Source organism: Podarcis tiliguerta (assembly GCF_965153285.1).
Source record: "Podarcis tiliguerta genome assembly, chromosome: 2".
NCBI classification, from domain to species: domain Eukaryota; kingdom Metazoa; phylum Chordata; class Lepidosauria; order Squamata; family Lacertidae; genus Podarcis; species Podarcis tiliguerta.
This window is the reverse complement of record NC_139535.1, coordinates 81,531,487-81,553,657: the sequence shown is the minus strand read 5'-3', so window position 1 is coordinate 81,553,657 and position 22,171 is coordinate 81,531,487. Positions and strand designations below refer to the sequence as shown.

At 44.6% G+C, this 22,171-nt stretch overlaps 1 protein-coding gene across 2 annotated transcripts; it reads right to left on the bottom strand.

The window, feature by feature from the left end:
- Window positions 1-1,727: 1,727 nt before the first annotated feature.
- Window positions 1,728-21,453, bottom strand: ELAC2 (elaC ribonuclease Z 2). Of its 2 annotated transcripts, none has more exons than XM_083429669.1 (24): window positions 21,011-21,453; window positions 19,993-20,043; window positions 19,834-19,904; window positions 19,544-19,608; window positions 18,892-18,949; window positions 18,471-18,539; window positions 17,524-17,676; window positions 16,236-16,294; window positions 14,950-15,008; window positions 14,790-14,862; window positions 14,223-14,335; window positions 12,931-13,029; window positions 12,058-12,196; window positions 11,868-11,956; window positions 10,577-10,686; window positions 9,527-9,623; window positions 8,359-8,497; window positions 7,258-7,296; window positions 6,974-7,083; window positions 5,873-5,972; window positions 4,805-4,925; window positions 4,583-4,661; window positions 3,710-3,854; window positions 1,728-2,785 (listed from the first exon to the last, which is right to left on the bottom strand). In XM_083429669.1, the coding sequence occupies exons 1-24, from the start codon at window positions 21,436-21,438 to the stop codon at window positions 2,543-2,545; spliced, it is 2,709 nt and encodes a 902-aa protein (XP_083285795.1). In that variant the 5' UTR covers window positions 21,439-21,453; the 3' UTR covers window positions 1,728-2,542. The 2 variants fall into 2 exon arrangements, with proteins under 2 accessions (XP_083285795.1, XP_083285796.1); XM_083429670.1 differs by having other exon boundaries at window positions 11,868-11,953.
- Between the last annotated feature and the right edge of the window lie 718 nt (window positions 21,454-22,171).

The window sequence follows — 22,171 nt, the reverse complement described above, 5'->3', positions numbered from 1 at the left end:
ACCTTTACCTTTAATTTCAAGTGCTATTACCATGCCTGCCAATTTAACAAAATGATTCACATGATGAGAGGGGACCATGAAATTTACTGGCGCTCCATGAAAATTGGAACAGATTGGGAGTATTACAGAGCTCTCCCTTTCTTGAAAATAGCACCAGTGAAACGGAAAACTCTTCCCAGCCCATTTTATGCAACCATCAAAAACAGAGGGAAAATGGTCTTCACACTGGATATCTTCTCAATCACTGCTACTGCCACTTTTGTTACTCTTCCTTTCAAGACAATAATGGTATATTTTAAAACTTGGGCAGCAAAAGTTCTTTATCAGCTGAAAAGACCTTTTAAATGATGGGAGTCCTGTTGACAAAGAAGCAAATAAAAGCCCAGCTTGGTGATGATCCTCTCATATAGTTTCATGAATTTCAAATTTGTTCTTTAGCTCAATTTGGCCTGAGACATTGAGCAATCTTGTTCATAAATTTTTGATTTTATTCTCTTAGCAGGCAGACTAGAAGTAGCAAGAACACTTCCTTCTTTGCTGGGTTGGTAGTGCAAAGTGTGGGATACTGCTCAAATAGAAATTCTGACTGATATGAGCAGGATTGGTAGAGTAACAAATAACTACACAACCTTTAGAAGGTGTGTGAAGGCAGCCCTGTATGTTTTAAATGTTTTATTATGTTTATATATATATATCTGATGTTGGAAGTCACCCAGAGTGGCTGGGGAAAGCCAGTCAGGATACAAATAATAAAATTATTATTATTATTATTATTATTATTATTATTATTATTATTGAGTTAAAGATGCTACCTGCCAACAAATGCATCCGCTTACTGTGTATGCTCTTTGTGCCGGTATCTCAATTCACGTTTTCCTTTTATTGCTTTTGCTATGTCACCCATGTATTGTACCCATTATGACAGACACCCCCAAACTTGGCCCTCCAGATGTTTTGGGACTACAACTCCCATCATCCCTAGCTAACAGAACCAGTGATCAGGGATGATGGGAATTGTAGTCCCAAAACATCTGGAGGGCCAAGTTTGGGGGGTGCCTGCATTATGATGTGGATAGCATGTTGTAGCTTGTTACTGTATTTTGCTCAAGCACCTTTAGTAACAATTTAATGCTTAAAAAAAGGAGGAATATTGTTCAGATTGGAAAAATGCAGTAAAGGGCAAGAGCAACCAGTGGTCTGTCCTGTGAGGGAAGGTTGGGGGGCTGGGGAGGTAAAGTAAGGGAGGACATGGTAAAGGGTACAAAATTATGCACAGTGCGGAAGAGTGGACAGAAATAAGTTTCTCCCTAATAATCCTAGAACCAGGAATCATCCACTGAAGCTGCACGGTGGGAGATTCAGGACAGACAGAAGGAAGCAATTCTTCACACAATGCAGTTAGACTGAGGCCGTTACAGATCTGTAAAGGGAATTAGACAAATTCATGGCAGATAAGCCTACAAATAGTTGCTATTTCCAGAATCAGAACCAGCATGTCTCTACATACCAGTTACAGGTGAACGTTGAGTGGGAGATTGCTATTGCTCTTGTGTCATATGTGGATTTGGGTGCTGGGCAATATGGGCTTTTGGTCTCACCCACCATTGCTTTTCTTATGACATGTTTACTCCAAAATGAATCAAAAAGGCAAGTTTGTAAGTTACAATAGTTCTGCTTCCAAAACCTTGTCATCCAGGACAACATGCGCATGCACACACGTACACAGGTAATTAGTAAATATGATTTACTGGTTCCCTTAATTTAAAAAAATACAAGGAAGAATGACCTACAGCATCAATGCTGCAAATACCAAAGTGGTGGTGAGTTCTGCAAGATGTATCCTGGGTATCTTGTATTACTGCTGCAAGCATGCGTAGCTACAACACATCACATCACATCCTCTTCCATAGTGAGGTATTTCCCCACTAAAAATGATAAGTATTTAGGAAGTCGCAAAATAGAGAGAATCACCCCTTATTCCAGAGGTCCTATCCCCATTTGTTAAAATATCCTGATTTCCCTTTGTCTAAATCAGTGGTTGCCAAACTCCCCTGCTTCCACAGACAACTTGAAAATTGCTGAGGGTCTTGGTGGACTACTTAGTGATTTTTCTGCCTGTTGTAGCAATTGTAACGCACTGTGCTAGACGATGCATGTTTTTCACTGCATTTTTAGAGACGCACGGCGGATTATCTGAATGAAGCTCCATGGACCACAAGTTAGGAACCCCGTCATTTGCTGCTATCTGCCTCAAAGTTTATAAAAAAGGAAAAATATAATATTTCTAGCAAACAATCAGACAAGCCATTAGACTAGATCGGCACGCTGTAGCCAGGAAGCACATTTTGCCAGCGGTGCTAGTCATGTGTCCAGCAGGAATTGCACCTGTAGAAGCAGCACAGGTAATTTACCAGAGGCCAAGTTTGGCTAAGCTCAAGTGTGCAGCTGCCTTCCAGGATCTTCTGTGCTGTGGATACCACATGTCATGCATAAGTCGCTCCCCCTGTCAGAAAGGCACAAAGGCAGCTGTCTGCTGCTGTGCTCAGCTGAGAGTTTTTAGCTTTTTGTTTGGCGCTCCGTGAGAATCCTCGGGGTGTTCCAATTTCATTTTGGCTGGTGCCTTGTTCTCAACAACAGTCCGGGCCTCAGAAGCTTTAATTGCCTCTTGGAGAAGACGCAGCTCCCGCTTCTCCCTCCGCTCTTCCATCTCCCCAATCTCATCTGCGAACAAGGCTTTCAAGGGCAGGATCAGTTTTGGAATAGCAGCAAAATCGCCAAAACGCACCTGGGGATGAAGGCAAATATTAGAGCAGCAGGAATTATGCAGTACTGTACAGTGGTACCTCCGGTTAAGTACTTAATTCGTTCCGGAGGTCCGTAACTTAACCTGAAACTGTTCTTAACCTGAAGCACCACTTTAGCTAATGGGGCCTCCTGCTGCCGCCGCACCGCCAAAGCATGATTTCTCTTCTTATCCTGAAGCAAAGTTCTTAAACTGAAGCACTATTTCTGGGTTAGCGGAGTCTGTAACCTGAAGAGTATGCAACCTGAAGTGTATGTAACCCGAGGTACCACTGTATCTCCCACTCACCCACAGCCAATAATAAACCAGGAATAGCTAACCTGTGGCCCTCCAGCTGTTGTTGGACTACAACTCCCATCATCCTGGATTACTGGCCATGCTGGCTGGGGCAGATGGGAACTGGGAGTCCAACAAACATCTGGTGGGCTGCAGATTTTCTGTCCCTGCTATAAACTACTGTAATAGAGGAGATATGTGCATAGCATTCTCTTGGTTGTGGACAAAAATGAGTTCCTTTTCCCAACCTTCAACTCTCCTTGACCTGTGTAGGGCACACGAAAGGAAGGTTCCATGCAAGCCAGCACTGCCCCAGTGCTGGACTACTGCAGTCTCTGGAGCCCCAACATACTTTTCTAATGTAAGTAAGTTGGGATCCCGAGCAAAGACCACCCAACAAAAGCTGACATATGACTGGGGAATGCTAGGAGCCAGCCCAATGTGGGTTTGATAAACGAAGGTGAAATAAGCTTCTCTGATGCCACTTGCTTTTGTTCTGTATGATCTGCACTCCTTGCAGATGCTAAAAGCCTGATTTAGTAAACATTTTCAAGGGAGAGAAAAACTTCTCTCATATTACATGAAAATGTGGAGCTCTCTTATACCTCAAAGCTCAAGTTCTTCACTCACCTGCATGTGATCGAATGCAATTCCAACTTTCTCACTGAAATCCTCACTGAAGAGAGGGATTTTGGCATAGCGCTGGCTGAAGTGATTGAGCATGATGAAGTCTGCATTCATCTTCATCCCAACTCCAATTGCTTGGGAGGTAGTACTATAGAAAGGAAGAGGAGTAAAACAAAGGACTGTACAATGTGAATTGCAAAAGGCTCCCCTCAGGTATCATAATAGCCAATAACCAGCATAAAAGAAAATACTAGGAGGAGTGGAAAACATATTATAACATTGCAGGAACAATATTTTATGAGCCAAAGCCTCCTACGCAGTTTAATTATTTCAGTTGCTATTATATATAACAAGAAAGCAGAAACACCCATGTCAACATGAAATGAGTTTGGGTCTTAGTAGTCCATAGCTTCCCTCCTGAGTTATGCTCTGGAACAGACTGTCATTTCATATTGTTTGGCTTCAATCTGTGGACATCCTGCCAAAATGCCAAAGCTAATTCTGCTAGAGATTGGGGAAAGCTGTAACTTTTCACTGCAATTATTTACTTTCCCAGTAGAAAGCTATATTATTTCAAAGCACATAACCCTATCATTCACCTTTTTTTAAACATATAAAATAAAAGATATTTTATTTAAAATAAGATATAAGATAAAAACAAGATAGGTCCAGACCTAAATAAAGCCTGACCCACAAAATTGCCAAAGGCAGAAACAGCCACTTGGTATCTACACCAATCTTACACAACTACTAGAGGAACACAAGGTGCCTCTACACATTTCCCATTACAACTTCGATTCAAGGAAGTACTGCCTTTTCATTTCATTTATGCCACTCTAAGAAAATGCCAATACCACTCCCCCCTCTATAATTTACCTGTGCGTCTTCTCTATAGCTTCCTCTTCTAACCCATCTTCCAGTGTAGCTTCATGTATCAACAGAGAAGCATTTTTCCCTGTAAAAATGATTTGTCACATTTTAGGGGGAAGGGGAAGAAGGAAAACAATTAAACAAAGAGACATTTGGCTTTCCACACAGCATTCCTAACAATTATCAGATAATCTAGGACCATTGACAAAAAACCCCAAAAACACTTACCCATTTCGACTAAAGCATCACATGGCATAGTGTCACCAGAATATACTATTTTCCACCCAGATTTATGAACCATGGAACAAGCAAAGGCATTCTTACAGTGCCGGACCTCACATGTCTGAAACTGAAAAGCACAACATTCTGGTCACTGAGATTCTCCTGTAGGGGAAAAAGCTTGGTTCCCTCACTGGAGGTCAATAAGACAAGGTAAAGTAATCAATCACATTTACTTGTATGTACAAAGTACATATGGGACGCGGGTGGCGCTGTGGGTAAAACCTCAGTGCCTAGGACTTGCCGATCGTATGGTCGACGGTTCGAATCCCCGCGGCGGGATGAGCTCCCGTCGTTCAGTCCCAGCTCCTGCCCACCTAGCAGTTCGAAAGCACTCTTAAGTGCAAGCAGATAAATAGGGACTGCTTTATAGCGGGAAGGTAAACGGCATTTCCGTGTGCTGCGCTGGTGCTGGCTCACCAGCTGCAGCTTTGTCACGCTGGCCACGTGACCCGGAAGTGTCTTCGGACGGCGCTGGCTCATGGCCTCTAGAGCGAGATGAGCACACAACCCTAGAGTCGGACACGACTGGCCCGTACGGGCAGGGGTACCTTTCCCTTTACCTTTACAAAGTAGCAGTCCCAATGCGGAAGTCACTACAAGGATTCAAATGCAATACAAGCATAGATACGATGTAAAAATCATCAAACCCACCCCTTCATTATGTTAGTTTAACACAGTTGTAAAGCATCATTTAGCAAAACTAACCAATTAGCAGCTGACACCTTCTGACATGTGCAATTTGTCCACTTTGTTGCTACCCTAATTTTACAGCATCAGCTACCCAGTAGTGCTTAATCTGCAATTCTCTTTGAAGCTTCTACAGCATTATTTGTTGCGTTCCCCAGGCTGTCTTATCTTTAGTCCCTATTCAATCACATAAATTGTGGCCTTGTTTCTTTCAAGCCGGCTGTTTCTAAGCGAAGACAATTTAGCTAAACCATTTAACTCTTGCGGTCTCTACACTCCCACAGGAGCTTCCTTTCTACCCCCCATCCCACCTTGAACCTGCCTTACCTTTGCAAAGTCGTATTTCTCCATAAGCAAGCTAATGAAAGCCTTTGCTTTAGGTTTAAATACATCACAATCTTCTATTAAGAACCGTGCAGGAATCAAGCTGCAAGGGGGGTGAAAGACGCAATATGATTATGCCAAGATTTTTCCCACCACCCCACAATTACCAAAAGAATAAGAACAGCAGTACCACCTAGTGCAGTCAAGGGGCAGCAATTAACCTCTTGAAATAGCACACTCCCCTATCTGCCTTCATAATCCCCTATTTGCCACTTGCTCCCAGATTTTGTGAAGGTGGTGATGACTGGAATCAGATGATGGTCAGGGACAGGGGGGTTCAATTTGGTTTTCTTCGGGGATCAACAGTGTGAACAATTATCTGATTGACAGATAGGCATTACTTTGGGGAAATGGCCTTGTGGCCTTCCCCACTCCTGTGCTACGGACAAAAATCACTCTGTGATGCACTGCAAACTCTGTGATCTCTGGAATATGTAATACATGGTTCTTATTGGCCAATACAAGAGAGAAACAGAGCAAGTGATCAGACTCAAAAAAAAATAAAAAAAATCCAAGCTTTAAGGCCGCTTGCTAGTGGGGCAGAAACACCAAGGAAATCCTGTCTCAATAAGCCTGCAAGGAGTTCATCCTTTTCACCCTCATGGGTAAGAAAAGATGGGAAGCATGCATTAATATGGATTGAAGTAAATACATCTTAGCCTATAAGTGAGCATGACTTGCTAGACAATCTGGACCAGCAATAGATCCTTCAAAATGGACACGAGCGTTTGCTATTAAACTAGCAACTATGACAGTCTTGAAGGTTTGGATGAAATTAGATACTTCAAACCAAACTTGACCGCTATCTAAAAACATTTCCCACTTTAAGAAAGCTTAAAAACAGACTCCTTCAGAGGCAGGACAGTGAGACATAGCAGAGGACAACAACAACAACAAAAAGGAAAACAAAAAACACATTTCTGCAGCTGCACACTACGCATTGGGGTAAAGCATGGCAGCAGCTGCATCTGAGAGTAGATGCAGTGCATCTGGGGCCCCTGCAGTGTTCCATAGCAAAGCAAGACACCTGGTGTATCTACTCACTTGATGTGCCTCAAGATTTCTTGGCAATGGTCATGGTACTGGTGCAGCCATGTCATGATCAATGTGGGCGCAATCAGCAACAGCGGGCTGGAGGGCTGACCCAGGGTCATCTGAGGTAAGAGAGAAGCAAAGGTCGGAGATGTTGCAAGGCTAAGTAAATAGGAAGCATGCATCAGATCAGATGCAAGGCAAGGACTGACTCTGTTATGTGTCAGTGCTGCCACCAGTCACTGCCAAGACACCCTCACAAAGTTGAGCTCTAGCTTTAAGGCTGACATACTTACAAATGCCCGGTGTCTCTGCAACAATATATTCAACAAGCCCTAGGAGAGAGGAGAGAGGCCCATTGTAAATAAGACATCTGGCTGTACACTTGTCCATAAGCAACCCTAAACAAAAACTGAAATGAAGTACAGTGGTACCTCTGCTTACAGACGCAATCCGTTCCGGGGTGCTGTTTGCACCCCGAAAAGTCCGTAAGTAAAGCACCGCTTCTGTGCGTGATGCAATAGAGCCCTCCTGCGCATGCGCGAAGAGCGCTTCTGCACGTGCGGCAAAACCCAGAAGTATATCACAACCCGAAAATCTGCAACATGAACCTAACGCATCTAGAGGTACGACTGTACTACACCAATTTACAGTGGTACCTCGGGATGCGAACGGGATCCATTCCGGAGCCCTGTTCGTATCCCGAAGCAAATGTAACCGTGTCTGCACATGCCACATTTCTGCACAGGCGCGTGACGTCATTTTGACAGTCTGCACATGCACGTGCAGAAAACTCCGGAAGTACACGCTCCGTTACTTCCGGGTCGCCATGGAGCACAACCCAAAAATGCCTAACCTGAAGCGTATTCATCCCAAGGTATGACTGTATTTGCTTTAAGGGGGGGGGGGGGACTACTGCTTGAAAAAGAAAAGGAATGTTGCCGTGTAATGTACTTCCAAATATGTGGAGACTGCGCACAGGAAAGATAAAGTAGCTTTGCCCAATTTTAAATGTCAGCTAAGGGTTTTTTTAAAAATAAATATAAATATAAAAAATAACAATAATAACTGAAGTGCACTTACCACTGCAAATTGTTCTAACTTACTACACCTCAAGACAAGGATTTGCTTTCCAACATTTATTTTATGGAAAGAAAAAGGTCCCTGTAGCATTTCAAAGATGTCAACAAATTGGGTTAGCTGCTCAGCCACACAGTATCATCGTAACTTCATAATGGCTTGTGAATTAGCTACACCAAGCCACCTTTTTAAAGGTTGATAGAAAAAATGAAGGTGCAGAGGAGGACATAGGGTAAAAACTACACACTTCCCCTGAGGACATTAAAATATAGTGGGGGGAAAGAATGCTATAGTGCCCATCCCTATACAATACTCACTGTATGATGGTCAGCATGTATATGAGACACAAACACAGCTGCAATGTTACACAGGATTCGGTCAATTTCATCTCCATAATGACGGCAAAGCTGGCCAAATGTTCCTTCGCCACAATCCAGAAGCAGAGACTGGGTAGGGCTAGCAAGAGAGTGAGTGCAGGTTTGTACCACATCTACTAGCATCAGGATACTGAGATATCTGTCCAGCATCCAAGGAAACAAAGACCGGCAAAAGCTTTTGATGCTGACAGGATACAGCATCCCATGATACAACTTCAAGGAAAAGGGCAAATACGGTGGTTCCCAATTAACTAAGTACTGCATGTCCCCATGGACCCGCTACTTCTGAAAATTTTGATATCTCTATGGTAGTTCTTCTTATGTGAACAGTGCCACAGACCCCCTGGGCGGGTTACATGGACCACATGGGAACCACTGAGCTAAGGTATCAAGTGAGGAGATGCTGCTGCATGTTCTGGCACCATCCGATTAGTAGGAAAGCAGAAAAGGGCTTTCTCCATTGTTGTGCCTAGGCTGCCCTTGGGACATCCATCTGGCCCACTCCTTCCTCATGGCTTTTCCATCGTCAACTCAAGACTTTGTTTCAGCAGGCCTTTGGCTTGGCCAGGCCTGGCTCTATGCCTATCTCATGCGTCTGTCTTTGTTTTAACAGCTTCTCCTTTTTTTAGGTTTGTGATGGAAGCTGCTTGAGCATTCCAATTTGACACAGAAAGGCAGGGTCCTAAATTTTGCTATATTAAAATAATTATATTATATTAAAAAATTACTTATAATAATTAAGTTAATTTTATTATATTAATTAAGTTTCATACATGCAGCTTGCTCAAAATGCAACAAGCTGCATGTGCTACAGCAGGAAGATAAAAGAGGAGACTTAGAATAAGCAATTGCTCATCACATACTAAGGAGCCATCTGCAAAAAGCATCATCACTTGAGTGAAAAGTCTGAGGTTAACTTCAGAGAAGGAATGTGGTGGTAAGCCTATAGGTGTGATTGCTGGATACTGCTTGATGGCTACAATAGCTGGGAACAAGGTTAAAAAGCTGCTTTTTTAAAGCCCTCACCGCTTGGCACTGGATGTTATTTGTCAATGATTCCTTGTAAGAGAACCTGCCCCCACAGGACAACTCATGTGTTTGTACCTACCTAAGGTTTATCAGTGTAGAGCTAACGTTTCGGATTTTCATTGGGACCGCAGAGCCTGTTCCTAAGAAAACAACTTCTGGGTAGGAGCCAGTGGTTCCTAGAAACAGATAGAAAAGAACATGAATCCTGCAGACTCCTGTACTGTGATGGCATACAATAATTTTATTATTTATAGCCCACCCCTCTGGCTGGGTTTCTACCTCTACTTCACCTGGAAAACAAAGCACAGCCCTCCGGAAGGAACAAGAAGTTAAACCCCAACAGTGTTAGAAGGACTGGATTCTGGCAGTTTTCAGGTCAAGTGAAATAACTTTCTAGCGAATAAACGGTGTGATTTTTAATATGTTTTTAAACTTTCCCATTAAGCTTTCTCTTTCAACTGGAAAACACAGCCCTAAAAACATAATGGCAACTGATATGCTGGATAGCAAATAGTGAGAAGTGGAGGTGTCCACTCTGCACCCCACTAGCTGCAGCCCAGCACACCACACACTACACCTTAAGCAAAATTACACTGTTTGCTGGCAAATGCCTTTTGCGGTAAAACCAAGCACTGTATCCCCCAACCTTGCTCAATTATTAATTCTGAAGTTTTATCCTCCGCCTTTTCATTCAAATGCTTCTCAAAATGGCTTACGACAGGCTGTAATTAGACAAAATGAAATCCCACTCAGACACACAATCTAGCAGTCCCCTGACTGTTGGATGTGGTCATTTGCTGCTAACTAAGCAGTGGACCTTTACAAGCACACCTCAACAGACAGGATCAGGAAGAAAAACATAGAAAGGGGGCCCGGCAGGAGGCAGGAAGAAAACATTTCTTATTGCAGATGTTCTCAGGGCATGTAAACATTAAAGAAAATGAAGGAAGTAGGAATATTATGTCTAACATCCCTTCAAAGACAACGGCCAACTTTTCAGACATTGTCTTTAAATAGTTCTTATTTGTTGCTGCCTTTAGCCTCCAAAACACATCAGGAAAAAGAAGGTTGTATCACCCTCCCCCGAGCTATCTCATTAGCCCTTTCCAAACACAGGCAACCTATGCACCTGATGAGGCTGGTAAGCTCTCTTTGCACTTCTGCACACAATCCTGGAAGTGAGGGAGTTCCAAGGCTTCAGCTACAAACTCAGCAGGATTACAAGCAAGAACAGCCTCCCTGAAAAAACAGAAAGTCAAAAGTGGAGCAGGGGAGGGGGGAAAGAGAAAAATAACAGCCATTAGTTTCCCAATCAAAGTACCTAATTACTTCTCCCAAGCATCCCGATTGCTCTTTCCGTTCAGTAAAATTTACCAGCTCCAAGAAAGCATTTTTATCTTCCACCTGCAAACCCCAGGTGCTCTGGACCAAATCCCTTGGAAGTCCACTCACTAGACAAGCATCAGCTTAAACCAAACCCTTTGCAATCTGCCCACCCTTCAATGCTCCATGTATCCCTCGTCTCAACCAGCCTACTTCACAAAGCTTATTCCCCATTGCTACTGAAACCACTGTTTGAGTTAACAAGTAGCACTGGGGGCAGAAATAGACATTAGACAACAGGGAGCTGCCACTTGTCTCTCACACCAGGGGGAAACCCATGGATTGTGTTCTACAACTCCCATCAGCTTCTGTTGGTCATGCTGGCTGGGGCTGATGGGAATTGGAGTCCACACCATCTGGCACCACATTGGCTACTCCTGCTCTGGTTTAATATGTGACAGTAGAGTATTAGACCAACACACCATTCCACCCCTAGAAGTCAATGTTTGGGAAGGACAGGGTAACTTCCTGCACAATAGTGTTATGTCATGCACTGTGTCAAAACTTTTTTTTTATTGACTTTAATATTAAAATTAACTAGACCTTATTTGGAATAGGGCAGAAAAAGAAATGGAAAGGCAGTAGCTCCATGCCTCTCATAGTATCTACTTCTACAGTAGCGAAGAAAGGCAGGGTTGTTATTTTAGTATTTAAATATTGGGGGGGGGGGGGAGATAAACCACAGGATTATTTTAAAAAACAACTCCTCAGCAGTGTACATAAAATAATTACAGTGGTACCTCGGTTTACAAATAGTTCTGTTTACGAACTATTCGGTTTACAAACTCCGCAAAACCAGAAGTAGTATTCCGTTTTGTGAACTTTACCTCAGTCTACGAACAGAAGCCAAACGGTGGAAGGGCACCGGCGGTGGAAGGTCTCATTAGGGAAAGCATGCCTCAGTTTAAGAACAGATTTTGTTTAAGAACAGACTTCAGGAAAGGATTAAGTTCGTAAACTGAGGTACCACTGTATCTGAAAGTAATTTTGAGGGCCTTATATCCCTATCCAAGGAGAAGTTGTAAGTGCTCACCAACCTCTGCCATTCTGGTTTGGGCCTCAGCTGGTACTTGAGGAGGCACTCTCCGCGTGTGACAGGTACATCGAACGTGGCCTCTTCTTCCTGCTAGGCAGACGGGAAAATATAAAAAACTGAGCTACCAAAACAGTTGTACAAAAGAAAGGCACCTCTTGCTTTCACACTCTGAAATCAAGCAGAAACTTCACCTTGCTATTGTAGCAGGTAAGCAACGGGAAGATCTCTGGGTGGATGAGATTGAGCTGGGTCTGAATCTTGTGGCTGCGGAGTTGGTGCACCGAACGGCAATTCTCGTTGAGTATCAGGTGCTGAGTACTGGCTCCAAATCTGGTGGGATAAGAAAAAAACAAACACATGGCTCTAGCAGGTTTAAACTTGAGGTTACTATTAGAATTTGTAAATGAGGAGGGCCGTTTTGACTAGAATTGTGCCTTCTTGGTAGAGTCCCTCAATGTTCTGCACACTAACACAGTTCACATTACTTACAATGTATTCACCTTGTCAGGTCTTGCTCCTTACTGTCTTCCCAGTCTGAACACAAGTTTCCCTATGTTTAGCCCTGCTAGGATACTTGGCCTGTCTCTCAGGCTACAAGGACAGGGTTTGTTTATCTTGCCTCCCAGATAATTTTTAAATTTTATTTCCCTACAAGTTGTGTTACTGAATACACACAGAAGAACAGCACAAATCACATCAGCAAGAAAAAAAGCAAACTGGGGAAAGGAGTGCCTAAGAATATGACAGGCTTTGCTTGCAGACAGGAGTTGCAGCTAATTCACAGAAATTTTATCCAGATAAGATTTGCCAGAGGAGTAAATTTAAGCAGGGAACCTTGAAAACTGATAGACTGTAGTGACTTTAAAACCACGAGCTAAGTGGCCCCTTGGACGTAGAAGGCAACTTATCTTCCACAATTTAAGCCCAGTTATGTGCCAGCTGAGAGGAATGCAGCTGGCATGTGCACCAGCATCTAGGAAGTGGGGCTGCCCCATATGTTCAGTACCCGCGGGAACATCTGAACAGGGCTACAGACAGTATGTAATTCCAGCCAACACACATACCTTTCTAGCCACTGCTTATACCGGCTGTCCTTCAGAATACGTTCTGGAGTTATATGAACAACTAAAGCCACAGGGGTCTCCTGTTTTCCTTCTTGATACCTGCAAACAAAACCAACAGTTAAAAGCAGTGGTTCTAGCATGTGGGGACAGATCAAGCAACTGACATGGAGCGCACAGAGCAGGGGGTGGAGGTGAAGCTCCAGGGAGGGAGGGATGGGCTCCCAAGGTAGATGATAACTTCTTATAAAGAGCAGACCTGCTGGATCAGGTAAAAGGATCCTCTAGTTCAGCATCCTGCTCTCACAGTGGCCAAGCAGGTGAATCAGCAGGTAAATACCGCTGGCAGTAGGCCCTTATGACAGGGTTTCTGGGAATGGCTGCATTGTTAGCGCCATATCGCGCCAGTGTGATTTGGGAAGATGGGAGTTACTGTTTTCCCGTATATGACTTCAGAACGCAAGCAGAGAGATCTAATGCCAATATGAGATTACCACCCCACTCTACAGACAACTGTATGCACATGACTGCACACAATCATCTCCAAACACATCGGTGGGCCAGATGGCTGGGTAGCAGCCCAGAAGGCAGAATAACTTTAAAGCGTGCACACACAAAACTGGGAATTCAAGTAATTAAAGAGGCACCAATAGAAAGCATCAGCTGCAACATTTCTGCAACATTTCCTCTAGGATCAGCAACATGGAGAGCAAAGTGAATACTTGACACAAGCCCAGTGGAAGCCTTTGAAAAGCTTATTCAAAGTGGATCAACAACTTCTGGTCAGACAGTAGAATACTTTCATACCTCTTCCAAGATGGCCAAACACAGAAGGATCCATGGAAGCCGCAGGCATCTATGCGAAGTGCAGTAAGCCCTTAGTTGAAGAGCTATTATTGGTAGCCCCAGTGTCAGAGCAGAAGAGCGATGCTCACACGGAAATATACTTCAAACACCTCAGAACAGTGTGCCTAGGCACCTTCATTCTTACAAGTCCATCTGGGCAGGACCACTGACTATCTAGAACAGCACTAGTGATCTCCTAGCAGTTCCATATTGCCAGTTCCCACAGAGCATTGGTTTATAGCCAGTTGTCCACTATTTTGTTCATGTGCAAAATGCATCTTTCCATCCTACACACAAAAGTTACTTCTTGCTAGATCTCGTTCAAGTCACACATCAGCTCCAATACGTTGCTGGAAGGAAATGCCAACTGCACAGGAAGGTGCCTCCCCCCTCCCCCCCCCGCCCCACATACTGAATATGAAGGTAGACATGCACATTCTTAACCATACCTTCGCAGTGTGTCATTTTCACAGACTGCATCTATAAAACCTTCATGAGGACACTCCACTATTATGAAAACTGCTCCTGGGTCTGTAGGTGTGCAAATTTCTTCAGCCAAGATCTGGAACAATCATACATCTCAGTATATGTTTAACACATACGAACAACTCAAAATTCAAGGACTATGTATTTGGTGTCCCAAGCTAACAATTTGAAAGCTATGAAGCAATTCTTGTCATCTATGCAAATACTTCATGGGAAGTCTTGCCCTCAGAAAGTCAGTCACTTGGATCCACCATGGTGAAAAGATCCAGTGCTTCCCTCCACCTCTAATTTGTGAAGCCATTTCATGCCTTTCCTGACGTTATAACAACAAATCAATACACCCATAACCAGTGTAGCTTCATGTGCTAATCAGAGATCCCCAGTGATAAAAGACAGAATGTTTTAGGCTGTGCTCCCTTCAGCCAAACAACAAGTACAAACCCTGTTCAGTTACATCCAAAAGGAAGTGACTCACAACAAGAAGCAGGGTCAGACCACGTGGGTGAAAGAATTTGTCCTCAGAGCCATACCTCTCTGCCTTCAAATGTGATGTTCTCTCCATCTTTCACGGCTGCTATGATGGGAGCAATTGCTGCAGTGCCCCTAAAAATAAATTATAAAAAGTTAGTCAACTTAATCAGAGGGATTAATATGCGGGGAGAAACTCACTAGAGACCCTTCTGTACTTACACAGGTAAGCCAAGCTCCTTTGCTTTCATCACCAAGAAGTTCCCTTTCTTTGGATGGAGCTGAAGTTAAACAAAGCACATTTAGTCACAAGTTGTTACATCAGAAAACTCATTTCAAGGCATCTACCTACAAACTGATATTAAAAAAGAAGGGAATGAGAAAAAGAGACTTGTCTGACATGCCCCCAGGCAGAAACTGGAGGGATGGAAAGTCTCATTTGGAATGAAGTCGACATCTGGAGTGAGTTGTATAAAAAAATACTGAATCCTCCCAATAGGCAGCCAGCTTCATAAGAAAGCAATCTAAAGCTGTAAACCTAAAAACACTTACTAGGGAGTAACACCACTGACCAGAGTGGGACTTGCTTCCAAGCAGGCAGGCATAGACTTGTGCTGCATGTGTTTTAATAACCACAACTTTAAGGCATTTCACAGTCAAAATTATCCCTAGTCAATGTGAAACATTTCCAAGGAAGCCAATCATATATATGTTGGGGGGGGGTGTCTCTGGCACACATATAATAAATCCTGATACAATACAATCGTAAGAATATCTATTAAGAACTGTGCTTAAGCCTGCAATCTCAAACATTCCTCAATTTCCCATAAGCAGGAAAAGTAAAAAAGCAAATGACCACTTACTCAGATAGGCCCCCTCCTAATAGCAAAGCACCAGGCTAGTATTCAGCCTCAACCGTTCTCCACTTTTGAGCTGTTAAAGCTGTGACATGAAGTCTTTATCCAGGAAGTCCCAAGTTCCTGGGAAGCATCATTCTGTACATAGGTGATGAACCTGCAATGCCACTTATGGTGCCCCCTCCCTTAAATCTTCCCCCATTTGAAATAAGGTCCTAATGTTCAGGAAGCGGGAATAAGTGCTTCTTGTGATGGCACACTGCCAGGGGAAGAAAAGGCACCTCTGCGGGGTAAACAGAGGGCTTTCTATCCCAATCTGACACCGAACTCAGAGGAGAGATTACTCTCTTTCTACCTGCGCTGGCATGGGGAGTAAAGACAGTGTGTGTGCTTGCACATATGTGCACAAGAGACTGAAGGCATTAGTGGCGAGAGTTTTCTGTACATGCAAGTGTGGGCTGTATATGTGTTCTATGTGCAACCAGTGTTTGCGTCTTAGTGTGTGTGCTTAAGATACTTTGACCACACTGCTGGCATGTGGCCCTCAAAGGCCAAACATCAGTACCACAAAAGGTTAGCTACCCTTGCTGTACATAGAAGCCAGATGTAAAATAGCCATTGAGGCGCCTTATTATTCAGGGCAACACTTACCTTACAAATGAATGCAACGACAAGTGATGGGTCCCTCTGACCGATACGCCAACTACCATCTTAAATGCAAAAACAGAAACCCTGTGTTTAAGATTCAAGTAGTTTGCACAACTTTAAAATAATGCACGCAAATTCTCTGCCAAAATTACCAAGCTAGCATGCCTTGACCATGGGCCATAGCTCAGTGGTAGAGCAACTGCTTTGCTTGCAGAAGGTCCCACGTTCAGAAGGTCCCCTGCATCTCCAAATAGAACTGGGGGAGACTTCCTTTCTAAAAACCTGGAAAGCTGCTGCCACTCAAGTGTAGATAGTAGCAAGGCAGATGGACCATTGGTCTGACTCAGTACTAGACAGCGTTCTATGTTCCTATGACCCCATGATATTCAGCTGACATGGTCCCCAATACTGAAAAGCCCAGCTATCTACCTGCCCTTGGAGAACCCAAGGCTCAGTTGCTGCCCTAGGCTTTCCCATTTCTGTTGGAGGGGGCAGACACAACATCAATGTTGTCCACTCTGCTCCAATCTGGTGCCAGGTTATGGACTACAACCACCATCATCCCAGCCAGCACGGCCAATGGTCAGGGATAATAGGACTTGTAGCCCAAAACATCTGGAGGACTTCAGAATGAAAAAGGTTGTTGCAGTGTACTATTTGATGTAAAGCTCCCCAAGGATCCTTCCGGCTCAAAACAGGAATAATAAAATCAAATAAATAATTCAACTCCAGAGACAAACACCTTAACCTAATTTAATATTAGTTATACCAGAAACAATATTTTGCTTTACCCTCTGCTACCATGCAGCTTGGGACGTGGGTGGCGCTGTGGGTTAAACCACACAGCCTAGGACTTGCTGATCAGAAGGTAAGTGGTTCGAATCCCCGCGACGGGGTGAGCTCCCGTTGCTCGGTCCCAGCTCCTGCCAACCTAGCAGTTCAAAAGCACGTCAAGTGCAAGTAGATAAATAGGTACTGCTCCGGCGGGAAGGTAAATGGCATTTCCATGTGCTGCTCTGGTTCGCCAGAAGCGGCTTAGTCATACTGGCTACATGACCCAGAAGATGTACAGCGGCTCCTTCGGCCAATAAAGCGAGATGAGCGCCACAACCCCAGAGTCGGTCACGACTGGACCTAATGGTCAGGGGTCCCTTTACCTTTACCATGCAGCTTAAACTTAGTGCTGGACTTAGTGCTCCTAATTTCCAGGAAGCCCTCCTTCAATACATCTGTAACTAACTGGTGGGTCCTGACACATTCTTGGAATCAATGAAAAGCAAGGTTTCCTCACCCATTTTCTCAGGGGACTCTCTACTCCTGCCACCCTGCATAGACTGCTGCTCCACAGAGGGAGATCCCCGTCCTGCGAGGCACTTTTGTTCAGCCTCACCAGCTGGTGACTCAGGCCTCGGATGTAGCCTTTGCTCAACTTCTGGCTTTTTGCCTGTTCCAGAAAATAAAATGGGGAGAGGGGTTAAATTAGTGTGCGCGCGCGCACACACACACACACCCTTCTACCCTGGGGACACAATTTAAACTGGAAATAACATATTCAACTGTTTTCATGTATCACTTTGAATATCTTTATGAGGAAAATTGGTACTCAACTTGTTAGCTGCTGCAAAGTACCACTTCAATGGGGATATTATAGGGAAAAGACAAGGGTAGAATCCAGGACAGGAAAGCAAAGAATTAACTGCTAGAGGACATTTTTGTGGGTCAGTCTTTCCAATTAGGGAGTAAATACTCTCTGTTAAGACATAATGGTGCAGATTCAACGAACTGGTCCTGTTAGCAGTGCCTGCACAAGGACTTCTGCTGGTGCAAAGGGGCTTCCCCCACCTTCCTCCCTTCAAAAAAGAATTGGCTCGGGGGTGCTGGGAGAACCCCCAGAACGGCACATGGGTGGAGGAGATAACTGCATTAGGCAAAAAGAAATGTTTGTGCTGTCAGAGGAATCTCCTTAGTGCTACACTGAAACCTCCTCAGCATTCTGTGTGGCCTGGGTAGATCTGTCTCAGTCATGTCTATCCTTTGCAAGGAAGTGTGGAGATGAATGAAATAAATCATACAGCACTCCATATGTTATGGAAGCCATAAAGCAGCAGGAAAGGAAAGTTATAGAATGAAATGAAAAGTGCAAAGTAAAATCCCACATAACCCAAACCAGAGCCCCAAGGCCATTCTCAGCTCATGTTCATTCCTTCTTTACTGCTAAAATTATGGCACTGTACTCACCTATCAGGGGAACCTGGTAGACTGTCATTGTCTCATCCTGATATTCCGGATCAGAATGGGGCCGTACAGCTAGTAACAAAACAGACAAAATACTATTCAGTGTGATGATACTGTTAGTGCACATTCTTTCTACGAATAAGAGAACATAAGTAAGATTATTTCAAAGTTGGATAAAATATGCCCAAATCAAAATCTATGGAACACAAATCCTATCCTCAGACTTCAGCTGGCTCCTTGCTAGATGCCTCTGAAAAAGATGGTGAGGTCAACAACATGAAAGAAGTTGCTGCAGGGGAATTCAGCATCAAAGACAACAGCAAAGATGTGGAGCAGGCTTCTGCTCTAGCTAGACAAGTCTTCCATCCAATCAGACCACAGCAATTATGTATTTTAAGTGCACACACAAACCTGCAGTACCTACCTATGTCTATTCCTTTTAATGGACCAGAAAATACTTTGATTGCCTCCAAGTAGTTTTGCTGGAATATATACCGGGGGGGGGGGGGTAGAAGGGAGTGAAGGAGAGGGAGGGGAGAGGAAGAGAGAAAGAGAGAGAGAGAGAATGTCAAAATTACAGCATAGCAAGAAACACATAGCTTTTAGCAGTTAAAGGAATGTAACTTATACAAGTGGAGAAGGGCAGATGGCAACAACTCAGACTAGAATCAACTTAGATCAAGTTAAGAAGGAAGCCATTATTTCCTGAAAGTAAGGAATAAGTTTTAAGCTCTCAAGTTTGCCCTCCTGATAGTACATACAGTACCACAAAAGCTTAAAGCTGCAATCCTATACAGATATATTTGGGGAAAAGTCACACTGAACACAGTGAGACATACTTATACAGGATTGCACATATACAGGATTGCACTATTATACAAGCTCAGGGCTCTTACAAACCTTGTTGTTCCCTGGCGCAGAGCATAGCTCTCAGGTGGGATGTGTTTGAGCCAACCATCACCCCTGACAACCAGGTGACCACAGGGGTGCATTAGTTCAAACAGTTTATCCAAGAATACTGTAATTAAGGGATGAAGGGTCTCACAGGCACGCACTGTAGGAACAGCATCACTCACCAGCTGTGGCGGCCCAGAAAGCACACACTTTGGAACCCCTGTTTCTTTTAAGGTAAGAATCATTCCTGGAAGAGAGAGCAAGAGCTAGTTTTCAGTAAGAAACTGCAAAAGACCCTTGAATGTTTTGAAACCCAAATAAGTCTTCCTACTTCTACTATAGCACTAGATTACTAATTTACTTTTCAGAACTACTTGCAGCCTAACCATCTATAGCATCAGCATTATCCTTCTACAGAAGAGCTCAAAACAGCCAAATTAAAACACAGAATCTATTACCTAGTTGAACTCACCTGACAAGCCACCAACATTTGCCCAGTTCATTCTGGTGATGAAGATATTGTCTAAGCGAGCCACTTTTAACCTGTGGCGAAGACAAGAATTAGAATAATTTGCCTGCTAGGATTCTGGCCACCTGTGCAACCAACCTCAATCCCAATTATTATACTTACTTGTGTTCTTGCATAAGGCGCTGCACTCCTTCCCCACAATTAAAAAGATACCTGGAATGTAATATTTTAGTTTAAGAAATTTTCAGATTTATGAAAGCAACAACAAATATAAAACACCCAGCACTGGCCCAAGAGGTGAAGTACGAGACAGCTCTCCCTCCCCAGTTCACATACAGTAGCCAACTGATTAGCAGCTGAATCTAACCATGGTGATGAGGCAGCGCTGGAGGCAGCAGATCAGTTTAGAGCAGGGTAGGCAACCTAAGGCCAGGGGCCAGATGCGGCCCAATCGCCTTCTCAATCTGGCCCGCAGACGGTCCAGGAATCAGTGTTTTTTTACATGAGTAGAATGTGTCCTTTTATTTAAAATGGATCTCTGGGTTATTTGTAGGGCATAGGAATTCGTTCATTTTTCTCTCTCCAAAATACAGTCCGGCCCACCGCATGGTCTGAGGGACAGTGGACCGCGGCTGAAAAAGGTTGCTGACCCCTGGTTTAGAGGACCCAGGACAGGCTGCATGGTAGCAGGGGGAGCTCAGAGCAAACAAAAAGGGGACGCTACTGCTTCCCCACAGCATGAGCTGTCACCGCACTCAGGCTAATGAAAGGGCCAGCCGTCAAGATGACCTGATTGCACCTTGTATCCAGCAAAGCCTCGTGAACTGGGTGCGTCTACGTCTGACACGCATCATATGCGGCAGACTGGAGGGGCGCTCCTGGGGGAGGGCTGCGTGTGCCCTGGCCGTCTTGCCTGCTCCACCGCTATGCGACTGGGCGTGATCACGCCTGCCAGTCCTAATGCACAGGGCGATGGGGAGAGGGCCCAGGTGTGCTGCCTGCACTAACAAGACCGAGATCGGCAGGAAAGGAAACGTCATTTAAGGAGGAGGCTGCGCTGGAAAGAACAACCGCGTTGAGCGAAGAAAAGCGTCGCTCCTCTTCCATGAACTAAAAACCGGGACGAAGGGAAGGAGGCGCTTTATATAGGGGAGGCTCAAGGCCTCGGGACACCACTAACCGGTTATACTCGGAGAACACATAGAGCGCGGCTCCGGCATCCCGCGTCCCGGCCGCCGCCACTTGCAAGAAGACGGTCCTGGGCCCCGAGGACTGGAAGGGCCCCGTGGCTCCCTGGCGCTTCTCTCGCGAGCGCAGGTGCCTCAGCGAGTCCTTCGGCGGGCGCTGGCGACGGAAGGCGCCGCCCCCGGACATGGCTCTGGCCGTCACCCGCAGGAGACCCCGCCACATCCAGCCACCGCGCTCCGCCGCTGCTCGGGAGACGCAGCCAACTGACTGCTGGCTCCACTCCACTCCGCCGCCCAGCGCACGCTGCCCAGACTCCCCGCCCACTTGGCCGCTCGCGGGCCAATCCCGTCCTCGGCCCCCGCTCGCGACCGTCGTTCTAACTCCCAGCAGCCAATAGCCAGAAAGAGAACCGCGCACCATGTGAGGCAGCCCAGCCAGTAGGAAACTAACTGAAACCCGATTTCCTCGTTTCATGTGACGGAGCCTTGGCCATAGAGACTTCGTATATCTTGACAGACAACAAACCATCGAGATGATGGGATTTTTCTCCTGGCGCAACACCGCGACCCTTATTGCGTTTCCGGTCTGCATTTTAACTATTTCCGCTCTAACTTCCGGGGTGAACATCGCATCCTGCGCATTGAGAATTATGGCCAATGGGGTGTTTGGTATAAAGCCGGAAACTGTAGCAGTCTAATCATTTTCTCTCCGTATGAGTGGGACAAGTGCCACTTCACATAAATATTTTCCTCCCTATTTTGTCTTCCATTTTACGAAGGAAAAAAAGCTTCTTCACACCTGGGAAATACTGAAGCTCTATTTCCTAATGTCAAAACCTGCTTCGTAAATAGTTGTATTTTGTTAGGGAAAAGTTGTGAAAACAATACAACCCCAATATAGCTAAACCCCTTGCTGGCGGGTTTGCAATATGAAAGGTGGTTACTATCCCGTGTGGAACAGTGTTTATGTAAACAAATTTCGTTATTTATTGATTTCCAAACTCAGCACCCTCACCAGTACAAAAGACCTATATACAGACCCTATTAATGGGGATAACTCCCAATTTACATAGCAAGATTCTGATAACTCATTTGGGAACAGCTGCCCATTTAGTCATAGCTCAAAGTGGGAAGGGCGTTTGGGGGTGGATGGC